Source organism: Neomonachus schauinslandi, chromosome 9 (genome assembly GCF_002201575.2).
Source record: "Neomonachus schauinslandi chromosome 9, ASM220157v2, whole genome shotgun sequence".
NCBI classification, from domain to species: domain Eukaryota; kingdom Metazoa; phylum Chordata; class Mammalia; order Carnivora; family Phocidae; genus Neomonachus; species Neomonachus schauinslandi.
The window spans coordinates 12,645,636-12,661,658 of record NC_058411.1 but is presented as its reverse complement, the minus strand read 5'-3'; the positions used below and the strand labels follow the sequence as shown (position 1 = coordinate 12,661,658).

The 16,023-nt window shown below is 38.4% G+C and overlaps 1 protein-coding gene across 5 annotated transcripts in view; it reads right to left on the bottom strand.

The window, feature by feature from the left end:
• Positions 1–16,023, bottom strand: part of RPS6KA5 (ribosomal protein S6 kinase A5) — a 180,687-nt gene that overhangs the window by 9,200 nt on the left and 155,464 nt on the right. For 3 of the 5 annotated variants that reach the window (XM_021679631.1, XM_021679633.1, XM_044917755.1), the window contains 6 exons: positions 13,855–14,016; positions 11,665–11,790; positions 11,143–11,276; positions 10,361–10,454; positions 6,636–6,806; positions 2,742–2,933 (listed from right to left, as the gene is read on the bottom strand). In XM_021679631.1, coding sequence (XP_021535306.1) covers positions 2,742–2,933; positions 6,636–6,806; positions 10,361–10,454; positions 11,143–11,276; positions 11,665–11,790; positions 13,855–14,016 — 879 coding nt within the window. Of the gene's footprint in view, positions 1–2,737; positions 2,934–6,635; positions 6,807–10,360; positions 10,455–11,142; positions 11,277–11,664; positions 11,791–13,854; positions 14,017–16,023 lie in introns of all 5 variants that reach the window. The other 2 variants (XM_021679632.1, XM_021679634.1) reach the window with 2 other exon arrangements.

Here is a 16,023-nt window from a genome sequence, read left to right as displayed (position 1 = left end):
CAGATTTTTGCAACTGTGTCACATACATTGTATATATCTATTACAATTACATGTGTATGACTTAGAGTTTGAATTTAATAAATAGGATTGAAATTAGAATTTGCTTGAATCAGAATTCAAGTAAGTGTAAATATTGCTTCAGAAGCGTCTTTTAGTTTATAGGTTCTCGGGCTATCTTTTTTGTCACAGGAAAAACTGGGTTATTTCTCCTGTAGAACTTCCCACAGTCTGGATATTGTGGTTGTACTTCTGTGCTATCACTTAAGCGGTTCTTTGTCCCCCGCTTGTCTTAACAACTTGACAAGTAGCTCGAGAGAGAAGCATGGCTTCCATATCCATGCCATTACACAAAGTTATTTCCACAGATACGGCATGCAGAAGCTTGAAAATACCTGTCCGCGTGTCTAAGACTGCCTTTTAAAACCTTAAAGAGGGTGATGATTATAACTGACCTATATTTAAAGTAAGGCTCTTTTACAAGGGGTAATTTTATATTACTACTAAAGTTGGAAAGCTCCTTTTGACTTAGACTAATTTTTTAGGAGAATGCTAATGAATATGTAATAGGTTTAAGTCCTTAACACGAAACTCTCAAATCTATAGAAGTTAGTTGTTTATTTTTATTTAAAAGATCTTATTCATTAATATTTAATTTTAGTTTGAAAATTATAAATGATGACTTAAAATTGCTGAAATGAAAACCATATAAAACTTAAAAATAAAAGAAGAACCATCCTGTAGAGACAACTGGCTAGCCACTGGGGGAAAACAAGCTGACACCAAAATAAATCCCAGATGGAGTACAGATTTAAGTATAAAAATAAAATATAATTCTAGAGGAAAATTTAGGAGAATGTTTTTATCATCTTGGGTTGGGGTAGGGGTGGAGGGATAATCTGACATCAAAGCCACATATCATAAGGGAAAGACTGACATCTTACTACATAGAAATAAAAAAATTCTCCATTAAACCGCCCTAAAACCCAAAAGAAAGTCCCATATTACTATAAACAAAGTTTTCAAATAACCAAATCAGAAAAAAATATCGATTTTTTGTCATTGGCAGACAAAGGATTAAAATTCTTCACAGAGCTTTAAAATAAGAAAAATTTCCCCACAGGAAAATGGGCAAAGCTCATAAACAGCAATTCATAAAAAAGAAAATATGAATGTCCAAATACATGAAAAGATGCTCAAAACTGAATATTCATCAAAGAAATGTATGCAAATTACAACAACAGTAGGAAATAATTTAAGATTGAAATCGATAGTATCTGATGTATTCGCATACAGTTGATGAGAACATGATCTGTTAAACCTTCTAGAAGGAAATCCAGGCATATATGTCAAAATAAAGATGTGCATGCCCTTCTCGTAGGAGTCTACTCCAAGGAAATAATGAGACAAATTCAGCCACATATGTAAAAAAAAAAAATTCATTTGCGTAGTTTGTAATTAGTGAAACACTGGAAAACACTAACTGCTCATTAGTAAAGAAATGGTTAAATGTACTCTGGAGGCCCAAACCACATGTGTAATATAATCTCATTTGTTAAAAATCCCACATAGCTGACAGAAAACACACATAACATGGTGGCGGAAGGCGGCGGGGGGTGCGGTTAGGAGCGGGGGATCTTGAGCACATCATCTCCACACAATGAGATTATGAGTGATTTCACTTGTTCCTTAAATCTTTCTGTATTTGTCTGAAATTTTCTCTCAAAGATTATGCATTACAAATTACATGCAGAAAAAGTCAAGCTATTTTGAGAAGAAACATGCCAAGATTTTTCTAGCTTAATGTTCTGTTTCTGATCACCACAGCCAAGGACATTTTGTGAAAAGCATGCTTACCATGATTACTATAAGTTACTATAAATATTTCTCTCTTTATCTATTAATTTGTTAATTTATCCTAAATTATCTTCTTTAATTACATTTTTCATCTGAAAATCTCACAGAATGTTTTTTTTTTTTTTTAAGATTTTATTTATTTATTCATGAGAGACAGAGAGAGAGAGGCAGAGGGAGAAGCAGGCTCCCAAGGAGCAGGGAGCCCGATGTGGGACTCGATCCCAGGACCCTGGGATCATGACCTGAGCCGAAGGCAGACGCTTAACCATCTGAGCCACCCAGGTGCCCCAGAATGTATTTTTTAATGTTTTCCTATTAATAAGTCAGTTTGCTTTTTCACATTATATCCAATATGCCTATCTTTTGAAAATTGCTTCTTTAAAAAAAAAAACTATATGAACTCCTATGCACATAAAACGCAGTGCCTTCAATATTTCAAAATAAACCGAAATAAAAACGTATCTTTTGAAAATATACTATTGCTTCTTAAAAAAAAAAACAACTATATAAACTCTTATGCACATAAAACATAGTGCCTTCAATATTTCAAAATAAACCAAAATAAAAGCTCCTATGTTGTCTCCAACGTAAATTTTGAAAAAGGGAAATAATCATTCTGACTCGTGTGAGGTGGTATCTCACTGAGGTTTTGATTTGGATTTCCCTGATGCCGAGCAATGTTGAGCACTTTTTCATGTGTCTGCTGGCCATTTGGATGTCAAAAAAAAAAAAAAGGGAAATAGTCTTGGGTCAGACCTTTCATTGGTTGTACACCAATCTGCCAATTTTCCCCACAACTTGAAGAAAAACAGCAGAGAGAGAGAGAGACAGGTAAGAGGCCATCCAGAAACCGACTAGGTTTAATGGCCCTAGGGAAATGAACTCACCAAAATGACACCCAGGCTCCAGAGGTCACAGGACTCATCGTAGCCATTATGATTCAAGAGCTCGGGGGCCGCATAGTGCAGGGTGAAGCAGGGCGTCTTGAGAGGCTGGTTATCAGGTGGCTTTAAGCGTGCAAACCCAAAATCGATTACTTTAATTTCCAAATTGTCATTTTCATCAGTGAACAATAAATTCTGCAAGATACAAACACTTCAGTTAGTCTCTCGTGATAATGTCCTGGGACTTGGGGATGCCATTTATGTAGCTATACGATGATACTGGATTCAAATGCAGAGAGAGATCTGATGGGGAGGGTCTGGGAGCTGGATGTCAGCGTACTGTTGTTCTCTGCCTTATGCTTTTTTATATTATTTCAATTATAATGATGTCCTGTGAAACACTTTTCGACTGTACCACGCCTCTTCCCACGTCAGAGTCTTTGTCTACATTTTTCTCTCTCATGGTATTTGCCCTCTACCTCCTCCATCAACCTCCTTTCTGATGTGGCTCATGTGCACCTACTCCTCGTTTGGAGATACCACCCTCATGTGCCACCAAACTGAATTTAGGACTTTTTCTATTTTCTGCTAGCATATTTTTTCTTTCTGGTACTTAGCATCTTGGTATTAGAAATTCAAAGTCTTCTTCCCCCATTAGGCCATAATTCCCTAATGGCAGGGACTATGTGTCCCCTTTATTTATGACTCTATTCCTAAAACCTGGTGCACTCATATAGTAGGTGCTTTGGTAAACATCTGTCCATTGAATAGTCATAAATAAAATAGCTGTCTCTAGTATATCCTATTAAAAAGACACGGTAGGGGCTCCTGGTTGGCTCGGTTGGAAGAGCATGTGACTCTTAATCTTGGGATTGTGAGTTTAAGCCCCACGTTGGGTGTAGAGATTACTTGAATAAATAAAAAAAACTTCAAAAAAGAAAGAAAGAAAGAAAGAAGACATGGTAAAGACATACATTACATTTCAGAAATATTTTCTCTAAAACAATTAATACTTAAACATTTTTTGATGCTTAATGGATAATATCCCTCAGTTATTCAGAAAACACTGTTCTCTTGAATCCCTCGTCTGCCAAGCCTTCTCGGTCACTAAGGCTTTACTGTATTGTTTTTGTGTTTATCACACATTTAATAAATGCTGTCTGATGCACAGTCATCACTTTTATTAGTCTATCAAGCTAGTACCCACAGTAAGTGACTCCAATTATATTGTCTTCAGACATCCTGACAAAACCTGTTATGTGTCTTTATGTTTATTAAATTATTCCTCAGATCTGCAACCTCATTTGCTTTGTTACTATTATTCCAGCTAAAATAAAAGACATCACAGAAGGCTTCATTCATACCAAGAAGAAAAATCTTCTATACCTTCCATTCAAAAGTTAAAAATGAATACAGTGGGAGGAAAGAAAAGCAAAAATATTAAAAAGTTTTCTTAAATGTTCTATTATACAATGCTTGATCCTGAATTTGTGATGGAATTAAATGTGGATGTGACTGAATGTAGGGTTCACCACCACTAAGTCAGAGCTGGGGTTCACGTGCTTGCACTCGGGAGAAGTCTCTCAGCAAACGACTGCCGAGCCCCTCTGTGGCCAAGCACTGGGCTATGTGCAGAGGCGTGAAAGCACCCCTGGCCCCCGGCTTCACGGAGCCTGCTGAGCCTTTGGAAATGACTTCAGTTTATTCTATATTAAGGCTGGCAGAGGACTCCCTTAGCCACTGTTCTTGAAATGAAGGAGACTCCACTCTCCGAGTGGAGTTGGGTGTGCATGGGGAGGAGTGGCAGGAAGCAAGGGCCTTTCAGCTTCATCTCAAGTCCCACCTGAAACTGATTTGATGTAGTTTTTCTTAATCTTTCAAGAGTATGGGGTCCAGTTTGAAAAGTACAAAGCAGCCCACCAGGAATGTCAGCCAGCTTCTAAATTTGTCTGCTGCTGACCTAGAATTTAGGATTTTGCCTAAGCAGAAAGCCAGGGCCATGTAAATATAAACCAAAAGATATATAATCAGATCTTAAAATATGACATCAATGGGAAAGGAATTAAACTTTTAGTCTGGAAATAATATACTCTGCCATTTAAAAGTCCAAGTGAAAGTTATTTTATTATGAAGATGTTAGTACAAAGGCACATTTTCATCTCTCCAAAGTTTACTTTGATTTAGGGCTATAACTATAGTAGAATGTCCTAAATAATCTGACAATTCTTCATTTCAAATGATTATTTGAAAGAAAAGGTTTGTAACAAATAAGAAGAATTAAGCAACATAAGTATCTTTTTTATCAGTAAAATAGGAAGGCAAATTTAAATTCTGTTGGAGAGGACAGTTGCCTCATTTGAGACTCATGGGATGACAGATGGCCAGTTACCAAAGAATAAAACATGTGAAAATGAATTCTATACAGTCATGGAACAGATCTTTTCAATTAAAAAAATTACATGCTTGTTCCTTGTCTATCAAGAAAACATTTAAGTGGTGTGCTTTCACATTTAAAAATAGATCACTAATCTCTGATGTACAGAGCACCATATTTTCAGTGGGTGTTCTGTAGGAGAGTGAGAACGCAGATGAAGGAAGAAGAGGGGGAGCGACCATAGTGGCAAGTTCATAAAACACAACTCACTTTTGACTAATTACTAGTAATATGAATAACAGTAACAGGAAGTCCACAGACAGAAGTTTACATGCTTTAGAATCAATTATATTTGGATGCACAAAATTCCATTTTTAGGAGCGCCTGGGTGGCTCAGTCAGTTAAGCATCTGCCTTTGGCTCAGGTCATGATCTTAGGGTCCTGGGATCGAGCCCCGCATCGGGCTCCCTGCTCAGCGGGGAGTCTGCTTCTCCCTTTCTCTCTGCCCCTCCGCCTTCTTGTGCTCTCTCTCTCTCATAAATAAATAAAATCTTAAAAAAATAAAGAATTCCATTTTTAAAACATCCTCTTCCTACCAATGATCCAAGATACTTAAACAGGCAAAAAATGGTGCTTTTAGAGACATATTCTTTTGTGGTTTAACACAAAAAATAAACTCCAAGTAAATTATTATTTTAAAAAATTTTGACAATGCATTATAATCACATGGTAATTAAAAATGAAGTTCTATTTTAAAGAGGAAATATGTGTAATTTTGCATATGGTAAAGGATGAGTCATTGTTATGCTTTTATAAATTATTGGGTCTTGTTTTTTAATTTTCATTATTATTTTGATGATTTCCTAAAGGGGGAATTTTCACATTTTTGATACTAAAAAGGGATATTCTAGAGCTAGAATCTTTTCTATAAACCTTTTGAAAGAAGAAATATATAAAAAGGGGCTGCTTCTGCATTGCTACACAATTCTATAAATATAATACATGAGCAAAGAGAAGCACATACAGGGATGGTACAACTAATTAAATCAAGACAATTCTTCATGTTTAAATATTTAGAACAGAATTATATACATTCCTATTCATGAGCTAATCAATTTGATGACAAAAATGGAAAATAAGCTTTCACAATACATTATTTAAAAAAAAAACCTCTAAAATGATACACATATAGAAAGGATATTATTTTCTGCTACAAAAATTTCCATTGCTATTTTTAGCCCACAACTGTTGCATAAAGTATTTCTTCCATAAAAGGCTCTCACACTTACAAATATAACCTCAAGATGATCTGTTGGCAAAAAAAAAAAAGAAGAAGAAAAAAAGACAAATTTATTTTAGACTAAAATAGAAGAGAAAGAGAATCCAAGAAACGGGATCTCTGCAAGTATCTATTTAGCGGAAAGCCCTAAACAACGAAACAAGAAGAGCCCACCCGGCCGTGGGGGGTGTTTGATACTAAGAAGGTTAGACTGAGTGACGGGAGGGAGCACGTCACGTGATACCTCGGGCTTCAGGTCCCTGTGCACCACGCCCACATCATGCATGTGGCTCACGGCCGAAACGAGCTTCCGCATGATGCAGCTGGCTTCAGTCTCACTGAAGTGTTTCTTTTTCTTAATGCGTTCAAACAGCTCTCCCCCGTTCAGAAGTTCCATCACCAGAAACGTGTGAAGCTAGAAAGGAAAAAAGAAGAACGCCGAGGGCTTTCATGAAGAGAAGTGTATTTACAGATGAAACATTCCTGGACTATTAACTATTGCCAATAAATTTAGATAATCCCTTGTTAAAATAATCAACAGCAAGTCTTAATGGTGGAGAGGAAAGAATTGAAGGATAATGTGGCTTTTTTAGAATTCTATTTTGGTCATGGAAAATTTCAAGTGCTGCAGTGAAATCTTTATATATCCCTTCCTTGACTAATTCTTTCATTTGAATTCCATTCCAACCCTCTCTTGTCAAGTTTACAGATCTTTCTTTTTTAAAGTGTGACCTAGTGCTGATAATAATGTGAAATCGTCTGCTTTAAATAATAGAGAAGATTAATGACAGAGTATATGGGCAACTGCCCACAGGAGACCTGACCCACCCACGGAATGGCAAATACATCTTTTAAAAAAGGTGCTGTTTCATGAAGGCACTCTGAACCTCCTGTGAGAGCTCAACGGATTAGTTTCAGGGTTTCTTATTAATATCCACGGCAAATACCCATAGCTCAACGTGGTGTTTTATTGTTTTTTTTTTGTGTTTTTTTTTTTTAATAACTGCTTTGGATACCAATGGCATTATCTTAATTAAATAGTTTAAAAATTATTTATTTACTATGCCTTGCATACATGTCCATAAAGAAAGTAACATAGGAGCAATCAAAAAGCAAAGGAATTGTATCAGCTCTCAAATGAACACAAACATGTAGTTTAAAAAGATACCCAATCAAGAGATTCAGGTGCTATGTATTACAGAACCAACATCATTGAACAAATAAGCTTCCTTCTGAATTAGCAAAATCCAGAAAAAAAAAGCTTCATAAAAAAGGTAATTATCTTGTACATATTGGGCAAATTTTAAAAGGTGAACCTTTTTAATAAGAGAATTGCTTCCAGGCTACCAGAGATCAAGCTAATTTGAGTTTCTACATACAACAGATACGGTCAAAGTTGAAGGTCGGCTACAAGCATATGCCAATGAGCTTTTTAAAAAAATGGGAGGGCAATACCTGTAAGTGGTTTAAAAGATAGGTTTTAGAGTCAAACCTGGATCAGAATGGCACTTCTGCTACTTACTTATGACCCTGGGGATGCTACTTAACATCTATGAGCTTTAGGACCCTTACTGATAAAACAGGTAACAGTGAGAAAATGTATATGAGACAGTTGGATAATGGTCCTCCGAAGATGTCCGTATCCAAATCCCCAGAACGTGTGGACGTTACCTGATATGGTAAAGGGACTTTGCAGATGTAATTAAGGATCTTGAGATGGGAAGAGTGTCTAAATTATCCACCAGAGCCAACAGTATGGGATGGGACTATGGAAACAAGAGACTGGAGCGATATAAAGAAGGTTCACGAGCCAAGGAACATGAGCAGTCTCCAGAAGCTAAAAAAAAGGCAAGCAAATGGACTGTCCCTTAGAGTCTCCAGAAGGATCCAGCCCTGCTGACACCCGGACTTTACACCAGGGAGACTGATTTTGAACTTCTCATCTCCAGACCGTACGATTATAAATTGGTACTGCTTAGGTTTGTGGTAATTTGTTACAGCAGCAAGAGGAAACGAATACAGCTCCCGGTACACTGAGTCGGAGGCTGAAGACCCACCCTCATCGATTTCACCCATTAGTTGAAGAGAAGATTATGTGCACCTGGGGGTGATCAGGGCAACTATGTCATCTATACGGAGAAAATCACCCAAGATAGCAATAGCAGAATGATAATATATCTTCATATATTTGTACTAGTATATATAGGATTATATCATGACACAACTTATAGTCAGTACTTTTTTTTTTTTTTTTTTTTTGAGACAGCTCGGGGAGAGGGGCAGAGGGAGAAGAGAGAGTATCTTAAGCACGCTCCATGCCCAGTGTGGAGCCTGATTCGGGGCTCGATCTCACAACCCTGAGATGATGACCTGAGCCGAAACCAAGAGTCGGACGCTTAACTGACTGAGCCGTTCAGGCGCCCTTCAGTAACTCTTTAATATAAAAATAACAAATAATAAATTGATCCTGTGGCGTAAGTACAAAATTAGGGATGCAGTTCCTGAGATCTGGTATCGCCTGAACATAAGAGACTGAATGTCTCTGCGGGGACGTAGCTGGGCACAAGCCCCAAACCAGAGGGCAGTGTCAAATGTCATCCTCCAATCCCTTGATGATCATGTGAATCATCTTCAACAGGAGAATGTCCAGGCTCTTTTTAAACACCTCCAGTGGATGGGGGACTCATTACTTCTACTGGAGTTGGGTAGCCTGATGACATGGTGGCAATTGGAGGAGCATGGAGAGTAGCTCCCCGAAGCCCTCACTTCAAAGATACTCCTTTTCTGACTATGAGAACCACAGAGCAAGTAGATGACAATGTCATTTTTGGGTGCTCTCTCCATGTTTCTGCCTCCCCTAAGGCAGCGGAGTTCTGAAGTTGGACTGCTTGGGTCTAGAGCCCAGCATTACCACTTACGAACTGTGAGACCCTGTTATTTAACTTCTGTGAGTTTCCATTTTCTCACCCCATGGTGTTACTATAAGGACTGAATAACACATGTGGAATCTGGGACGGTACCTGGCCCGGTGAGGTATGCAATAAAAAGGGCAAGGTTATTGTGGTTAAGACATCACTGCCGTGGTACCCTGGGAACTTCCCGTATGGTAGAGCACTGGGCCATGGCCTACCCAGGACGTGGTGTTACGGCAGCACATGGAGACAGCCCAGGACGGGAGCCCAGGTTTTCCCGACGAGACGCTCACGGCCTTGCGGTGTGACCACAGACCTAAGTCTCATGACCCTTCTGAGTCTGTTTCTTCTTTGTTAAACTTAGGGTAAGCCGCATCCAGGACTGGGTTTGGCTCTTGTGCTTAGCATGTTGTCTTAATAGGAGCGTGTCATCTCACCCAGTCCCAGGGGGAAAGGTAACTGTAATGGAAGGTGGCAGCGGAGGGGAGGGGAAGAGGCATGGACCTGACACAGTGGCAATCCTGCCACGTGCAGAGTTACACGCTTCTGCACTCGGTTCCTGTTGGAAAGCAGGACCAGGAGAGGAGGGGGCAGCGTGACCTGGTCCCCTGGAGTAAGATGAGAGGAGCAGCTTTGCCCTTCTGCGTCGCCTCTCTTCTTCAGCTTGCACTAATTAGGCTTACGACTGTCTAAGTTCTATTCCGGAAGTGAAAAGAAGGTTGAAGGCTGATAAGTAACGGACTACTGAGAACTATCCGGTGATTAAGCTATGGTGGGCAGCAGCTGAACGGGTGACAAGCAGAGTGCAGCTTGTGACAGCGCCACCAGCCCCTGCCCCTCTCTCCTCCGTCCACGTCCTATGTGCCCACTGTTGAGGGAGAAGAGCAGACGTGAAAGGATGCATCGGTTTGGGGGAGGGGTAAGAAGTTTCTCTGCCTTCTCTAGGGGCTGGGTATTCTCCCACATCCCTGACTCTGATCCCGCAGCACCAACAAGACTGGTAAAAAGTAGAACCCTCTATGTGAATCAGAATGCACAGAAAAATTGTGTCAAATACCTGATCGTGAAAAATTTCATGCAGCTTCACGATATTGGGGTGTCCTTCACAGAGCTTCAGAGCTGTGATTTCTTTCTGAGTATTGGCTTCCATCCTGCAAGATGAGAGCGGTTAGCCCCCACATACATACCCCTCTTCACCAAGTTTTTATGTCCCGATTGTCCCAACCCGAATTTTGTGTTTATTGACAGTGCATTCAGAATGTAACTGTCAAAGTATCAAAATGAGGTCTCTATGACAGTAGTGAGTCATCCTACCCACCAGAACAAGTAATGCGTTATTCCCGAGACAATGATTATTTCTGAGTCAGAAGAGAGCCAATCCTATGAAGAAATGGATGCCTGACTTGCCTGACATTTTGGTAATAGGAATACATAATCATGGAGGTAATAATGAGTTACCGAAACGACGAGCTGGCTCGCAAAGCTCCCAGCAAATTGCTAAGTCATTTCAGAAAAAAAAAAAAAAAAAAAGTATTTCAAATCTATAACTATTAGGAACAGCAACAGCTGCTGAGCACATCTGATTGCCGCTGCAACAGAAAATGTTCTCGCAGGAACCTCGAAAGCCTGTCACCCTATGACTTATGTCTCAGATGGATTACTTTAACAGCAAACATCCAGTAGAGTCAGAAGGATAATGGATCAGCTAATGAGCTGAATGGCTAAACCCATGGGTGAAAAGCCTTACAAGAAACCATTGATTTTAAAATAAAAATCCTAATTTACAGAATTCATTGACCGGGATGAATCCACACAGAAGAATGCCAGACACAGTCCTACCTTTTGCTGATTATTTTGACTGCAAAGGCTTGGTTACTTTTTTTGTGTATGCACTTTCGACAAATTGAAAAACTTCCCTCTCCCAGTGGCTTGTCCTTCAGATCCAGGTCATAGTGCTGATAGAATGGGGAGTCCTGATAAGAAACCAACGTCATTTAACTTAAGAAAATACTAGGAATGCAGAGGGATAAATAACATTGTAGAGTAAAAGAACATTATTTATGTTAATAAATATGCATGGGATACATTTAGAATCTTCTAAGATTCATCTTACTTTTAGCTCATTTCTACTTGCATCTATATAACTTTTTAAGACATATAATTGGCTATCGTTGTAAAAAGGAGTTCATTGAAATTGATGTGACTAATTCTCTAGGGCAAATATTGCTATTTCCACTTATTCATTTCCTAAAACTGCATCTTAGTCAAACGGCAAGTCTCTTATGTTCACCAGCCTTGACAATGTTAATTAGTGTTGGTATTTAAATGATAACTGTGTCATTTAATTAACCACGTCTATACCTTCATCATTGCGCTCCTGGCAACATTTGTCACTCCAGGACGTTCAACTCCCATGTGAAATTGAAAAGGATCTATTACAGCTGCATTACGTTTGAACAGAATAGAAGGAGCAACAAAGGAATAGCCCTAAAAAAAGAAGAGTAAAGAATGAGGATTTGCAATTTCCCACGTTAGCACAGACCAGACTGTAATAATTTTTTTCTAAAATCAAGAAAAGAGACTGAAAAACATTCAAATATGTGTTAAGATGAATCTCATTTTATTTGTAATCTAAAATGCAAGGTTATTTCAAATCAATAGAAAAATGCTTTTCAGAAAAGGAGAGAATGCCATCTTCTGGTAGAATTAAACCAATTCAAAAGTAAAGGCAGAAAAACCTTCTTTCCTATTCCACCCCCAATATCTGACTCACAGCTGTAATTCTTTTATTTATTTATTTACTTTTTAAATTTAATTTTATTTTATTATGTTATGTTAGTCACCATATAATACATCATTAGTTTTTTGATGTAGTGATCCACGATTGTTTGCATATAACACCCAGTGCTCCATGCAGAACGTGCCCTCCTTAATACCCATCACCAGGCTAACCCATCCCCCCACCCCCCTCCCCTCTAGAACCCTCAGTTTGTTTCTCAGAGTCCATAGTCTCTCATGGTTCGTCTCTCCCTCCGATTTCCCCCCCTTCATTTTCCCCTTCCTTCTCCTAATGTCCTCCATGCTATTCCTTATGTTCCACAAATAAGTGAAACCATATGATAATTGACTTTCTCTTCTTGATTTATTTCACTTAGCATAATCTCCTCCAGTCCCATCAGAAAGGATGAATACCCAACTTTTACATCAACATGGATGGGACTGGAGGAGATCACAGCTGTAATTCTTTTGCATTGCTGATAAAAGTTCGCTTACAAACACAACTAACTTCTCGAAAGGGTAGAGTTTAAGGTATTAAACAAAGTAGTCCAAGGGCTCTTGTTTATTGTTATTCCAAAGGCTACAGTTTGTTTCTAATTTAGCAATTATTTGGCTCATTATCCTTCCTTAGACTAAAAATTTTAAATTGAGTTTTGGGAAAGAAATAAAATCAAATGTCAGAACGATGTGCTGAACCAAAAGTGGTATAGTGACAGATGATTAATCTGTTCAAGCTGGAACATTCATTAGTTGGAAGAACATTTTTTAGATATCTACTCTGTGGCCAGTCATGTGCTAGATGTTAGGGTCATTAAGGTCCAGAGACACAGCCCAGGTGACCGGATTAAGCCCTACCAATGGGACACTTAACGAGGGTCAAGAAGGGAAGCTCTGATGCCATTTAAAAGTTAGTATTGATGGGGCGCCTGGGTGGCTCAGTCGGTTAAGCGTCTGCCTTCGGCTCAGGTCATGATCCCAGGCTCCTAGGGTCGAGTCCCGCATCGGGCTCCCTGCTCAGCAGAGAGCCTGCTTCTCCCTCTCCCTCTGCCTGCCGCTCTGCCTACTTGTGCTATCTCTCTGTCAAATAAATAAATTTAAAAAAATCTTTAAAAAAGGGGCGCCTGGGTGGCTCAGTCGGTTAAGCAACTGCCTTCGGCTCAGGTCATGATCCTGGAGTCCCGGGATCGAGTCCCGCATCGGGCTCCCTGCTCGGCGGGGAGTCTGCTTCTCCCTCTGACCCTCCTCCCTCTCATGCTCTCTGTCTCCCATTCTCTCTCTCAGATAAATAAATAAAAAATCTTTAAAAAAAAAAAATCTTTAAAAAAAAAAAAGTTAGAGTATTGCAAGTCTGAGGAAGATCTTTTTCTAAGTATTAAATCTTTTCCAAATCTTCAGGAGTTAGAAAGCAGTTTAGATTACTCACTGAGGAAAAAGAATCAGGTAACACTTTTTATGAACTGAAGAAAATTTTATATGGATAGAGGTAAAATAAAGTAGTATTGTATTTTTCTATAAGAGAGCCTGAACAGAAATAAAATTTCAAGTAAGAAATCAGCACCACTTTATATAAAAAAACAACCACATAAGTAATATCTACTATTTAACAGACCCTAAGCTTCAGTTAATAATGGGCAGTATCTCTATATTTGATAATTTTGAAGAGATTAGAGAATCTTGTTTTTAAGATGCCAAGAACACTTTTCATATGGGAAAATTAATCTTTTTTCCAGAGCACATGTGGCCTCTGTGCATGAGCATGCTCCTGGAGATTACCTGAAACAGCCTCTCGGAGCTCTGGGGCAGTGCTGCGGGCGAGTAGGTGGGGTCCATCTCCGTGAACTCTTCTGCAAAGTTACTCACATCTAATTCGTCTCGGATGACTGGCTTAAATGGCGCGAGCACTTTTTTGGCAGCTAAATCATCCCAATTTATTTTCTAAAACAGAGAAAGATAATTGGTACAAAGTTGAAACCAACAAAGTTGAAGTATTTTCTGAGAATTGTCTAAGAATAACAAAGACAGATTAGGGTTTTAATTGGTTGATAGGGAAAGAGCACATATTTCAAACCAATAATTAAAAATGTTTTTTTTTCCCCCCAAGCACAAGCACATTTTCTGACTGCAGTTGATGGCTCCAGCCAATGCTCTGTCCTAAAGATGAGATGGCCTTCCATCACTGTGGGGTCTTGCAGTGTCCTCTGGGGGGACACCAGGATATCCTAGTCCACCGTTAGGCATAACAGAAAAATTACTTTTGTCCTGACCCTCCTGAGAAAGGTGTGAGGCCAGAACAAAACAGAACTGAACTGTAATAAAGGGCTTTTCAATGCTCTATGGGTATGAGTATTAACTCTAAAGGAATAGCCCTATTTTCTAGAGTCAGTGTTAAAGTGGCTCTCGGCCTATACTTGGTTTCCCTCCTGGTCATCTGGACAGATTAGAAAATAAACACATTATAAATCATGCACTTGTTTATGTCTCTAAGTATAAATGATACTGTCATACTGATGTGATCATCTTTTTTGCATTTAACTGTATTCTAGCTTTTTAAATACTGCTTCTTTCCCCCCATGCCAGTCGCTTACTGCCTGATAAAGTGCTGTGTTTTATCTTATTCAAATTCAACTCTGTGCTCTATTTTCTTTGTGCTCCTTCTGTCACTTAAAACAACCTCAGATACTCCTTACTGAATTGAATCCTACAGCTATCCTATTAACATATTTCCTCAAATCTAAGATGTCATCACTTATAGTGAGATAAACCACTATTTTATGTACCATTACGAAAGAAAAGGCATCATCAACTAGAATGGTTACAATGTCCATTGTAAGATGCATTCTGATTTCAGAGGCGGTTGATGACATTGGCTAAGTTTAATCAACTAACATAAATGTTTTTATTATGCCCTCTTGTGGAGGCAATGTAGAAAAAAATCATTAGATTACAGATCTTCACATTTTTCAGTTAGAGTGGGCTTTAGAGATCATTTAGCTCATCTCCTTTACTTGATCCAGATAGAAATTGAAGGCTGGAAGTAAGAACTAACCTTTCTCACTTAAACATTAGCCAGTGGAAGGGTCAGTCTCTTGATTTTCTAGTTAGTGTTCTGTCCCCTGTGTGGCTATGTTTTCCATTACAAGCATATGATTTGTGCTTGGCTATTTATACACACATTAAAAGAAACTTCCAGAGTAAAGGGGTAATTTAAAGGAATATGTTGTTAGCAGGAGAACGTTTGGTATGTAGAAAATTGAATGCTATTATGCTCCTCTCCACCTTCTCGCCATTTAGGTCTTTACAAGTTGGAGTCTGGTCTTTCCTCAAGTGTCCTTGTTATTTAAAAAGCAAGGCAATTAAATAACCTAAAATTACTATTCCAAACTATAGAAAAGAAAAATTTCTCTAATATGAAAGACATACTGTAATATTCACAAATATAGGGAACCACACAGAAAAAGATCCTAGGGAAATATGACTGAGGCATTTTGCTTGAGTACTTTCTTAAATCTTAACTTATTGTTAAATTTTGAGCCAGATTTCTCAAAAACATATTTGAAATAGTTTGTTCAAATATTAATCTTTGTAAGCCATGCTAATTTATGAAATGCACACACTGAGAAGTTAATTTTATTCTAAATGTATTTCTGTTACTGAACTTCCAAAAGATATATAGTAATATATTTTTAAACGGATTACAACTGAGAGACTGATGTTATTTTTTTGAGTATAGAAATAGAGAGGTAATTCTTATTCTCAGCCATTATTTGTTTCTCTATATTTAAAAAACAATAGATGACAAAAAGGTTACTCTACAGCAGAGCTTTTTCTTTGTTTGGTTATGCTATTTTCATTTGTTTTGGTGATAATACTGTAAAACCTCAGTTTGCAGAATAAAAATATAACTTGGATGGTCCCTTTAGACCATGAATACCTAGAGGTCAT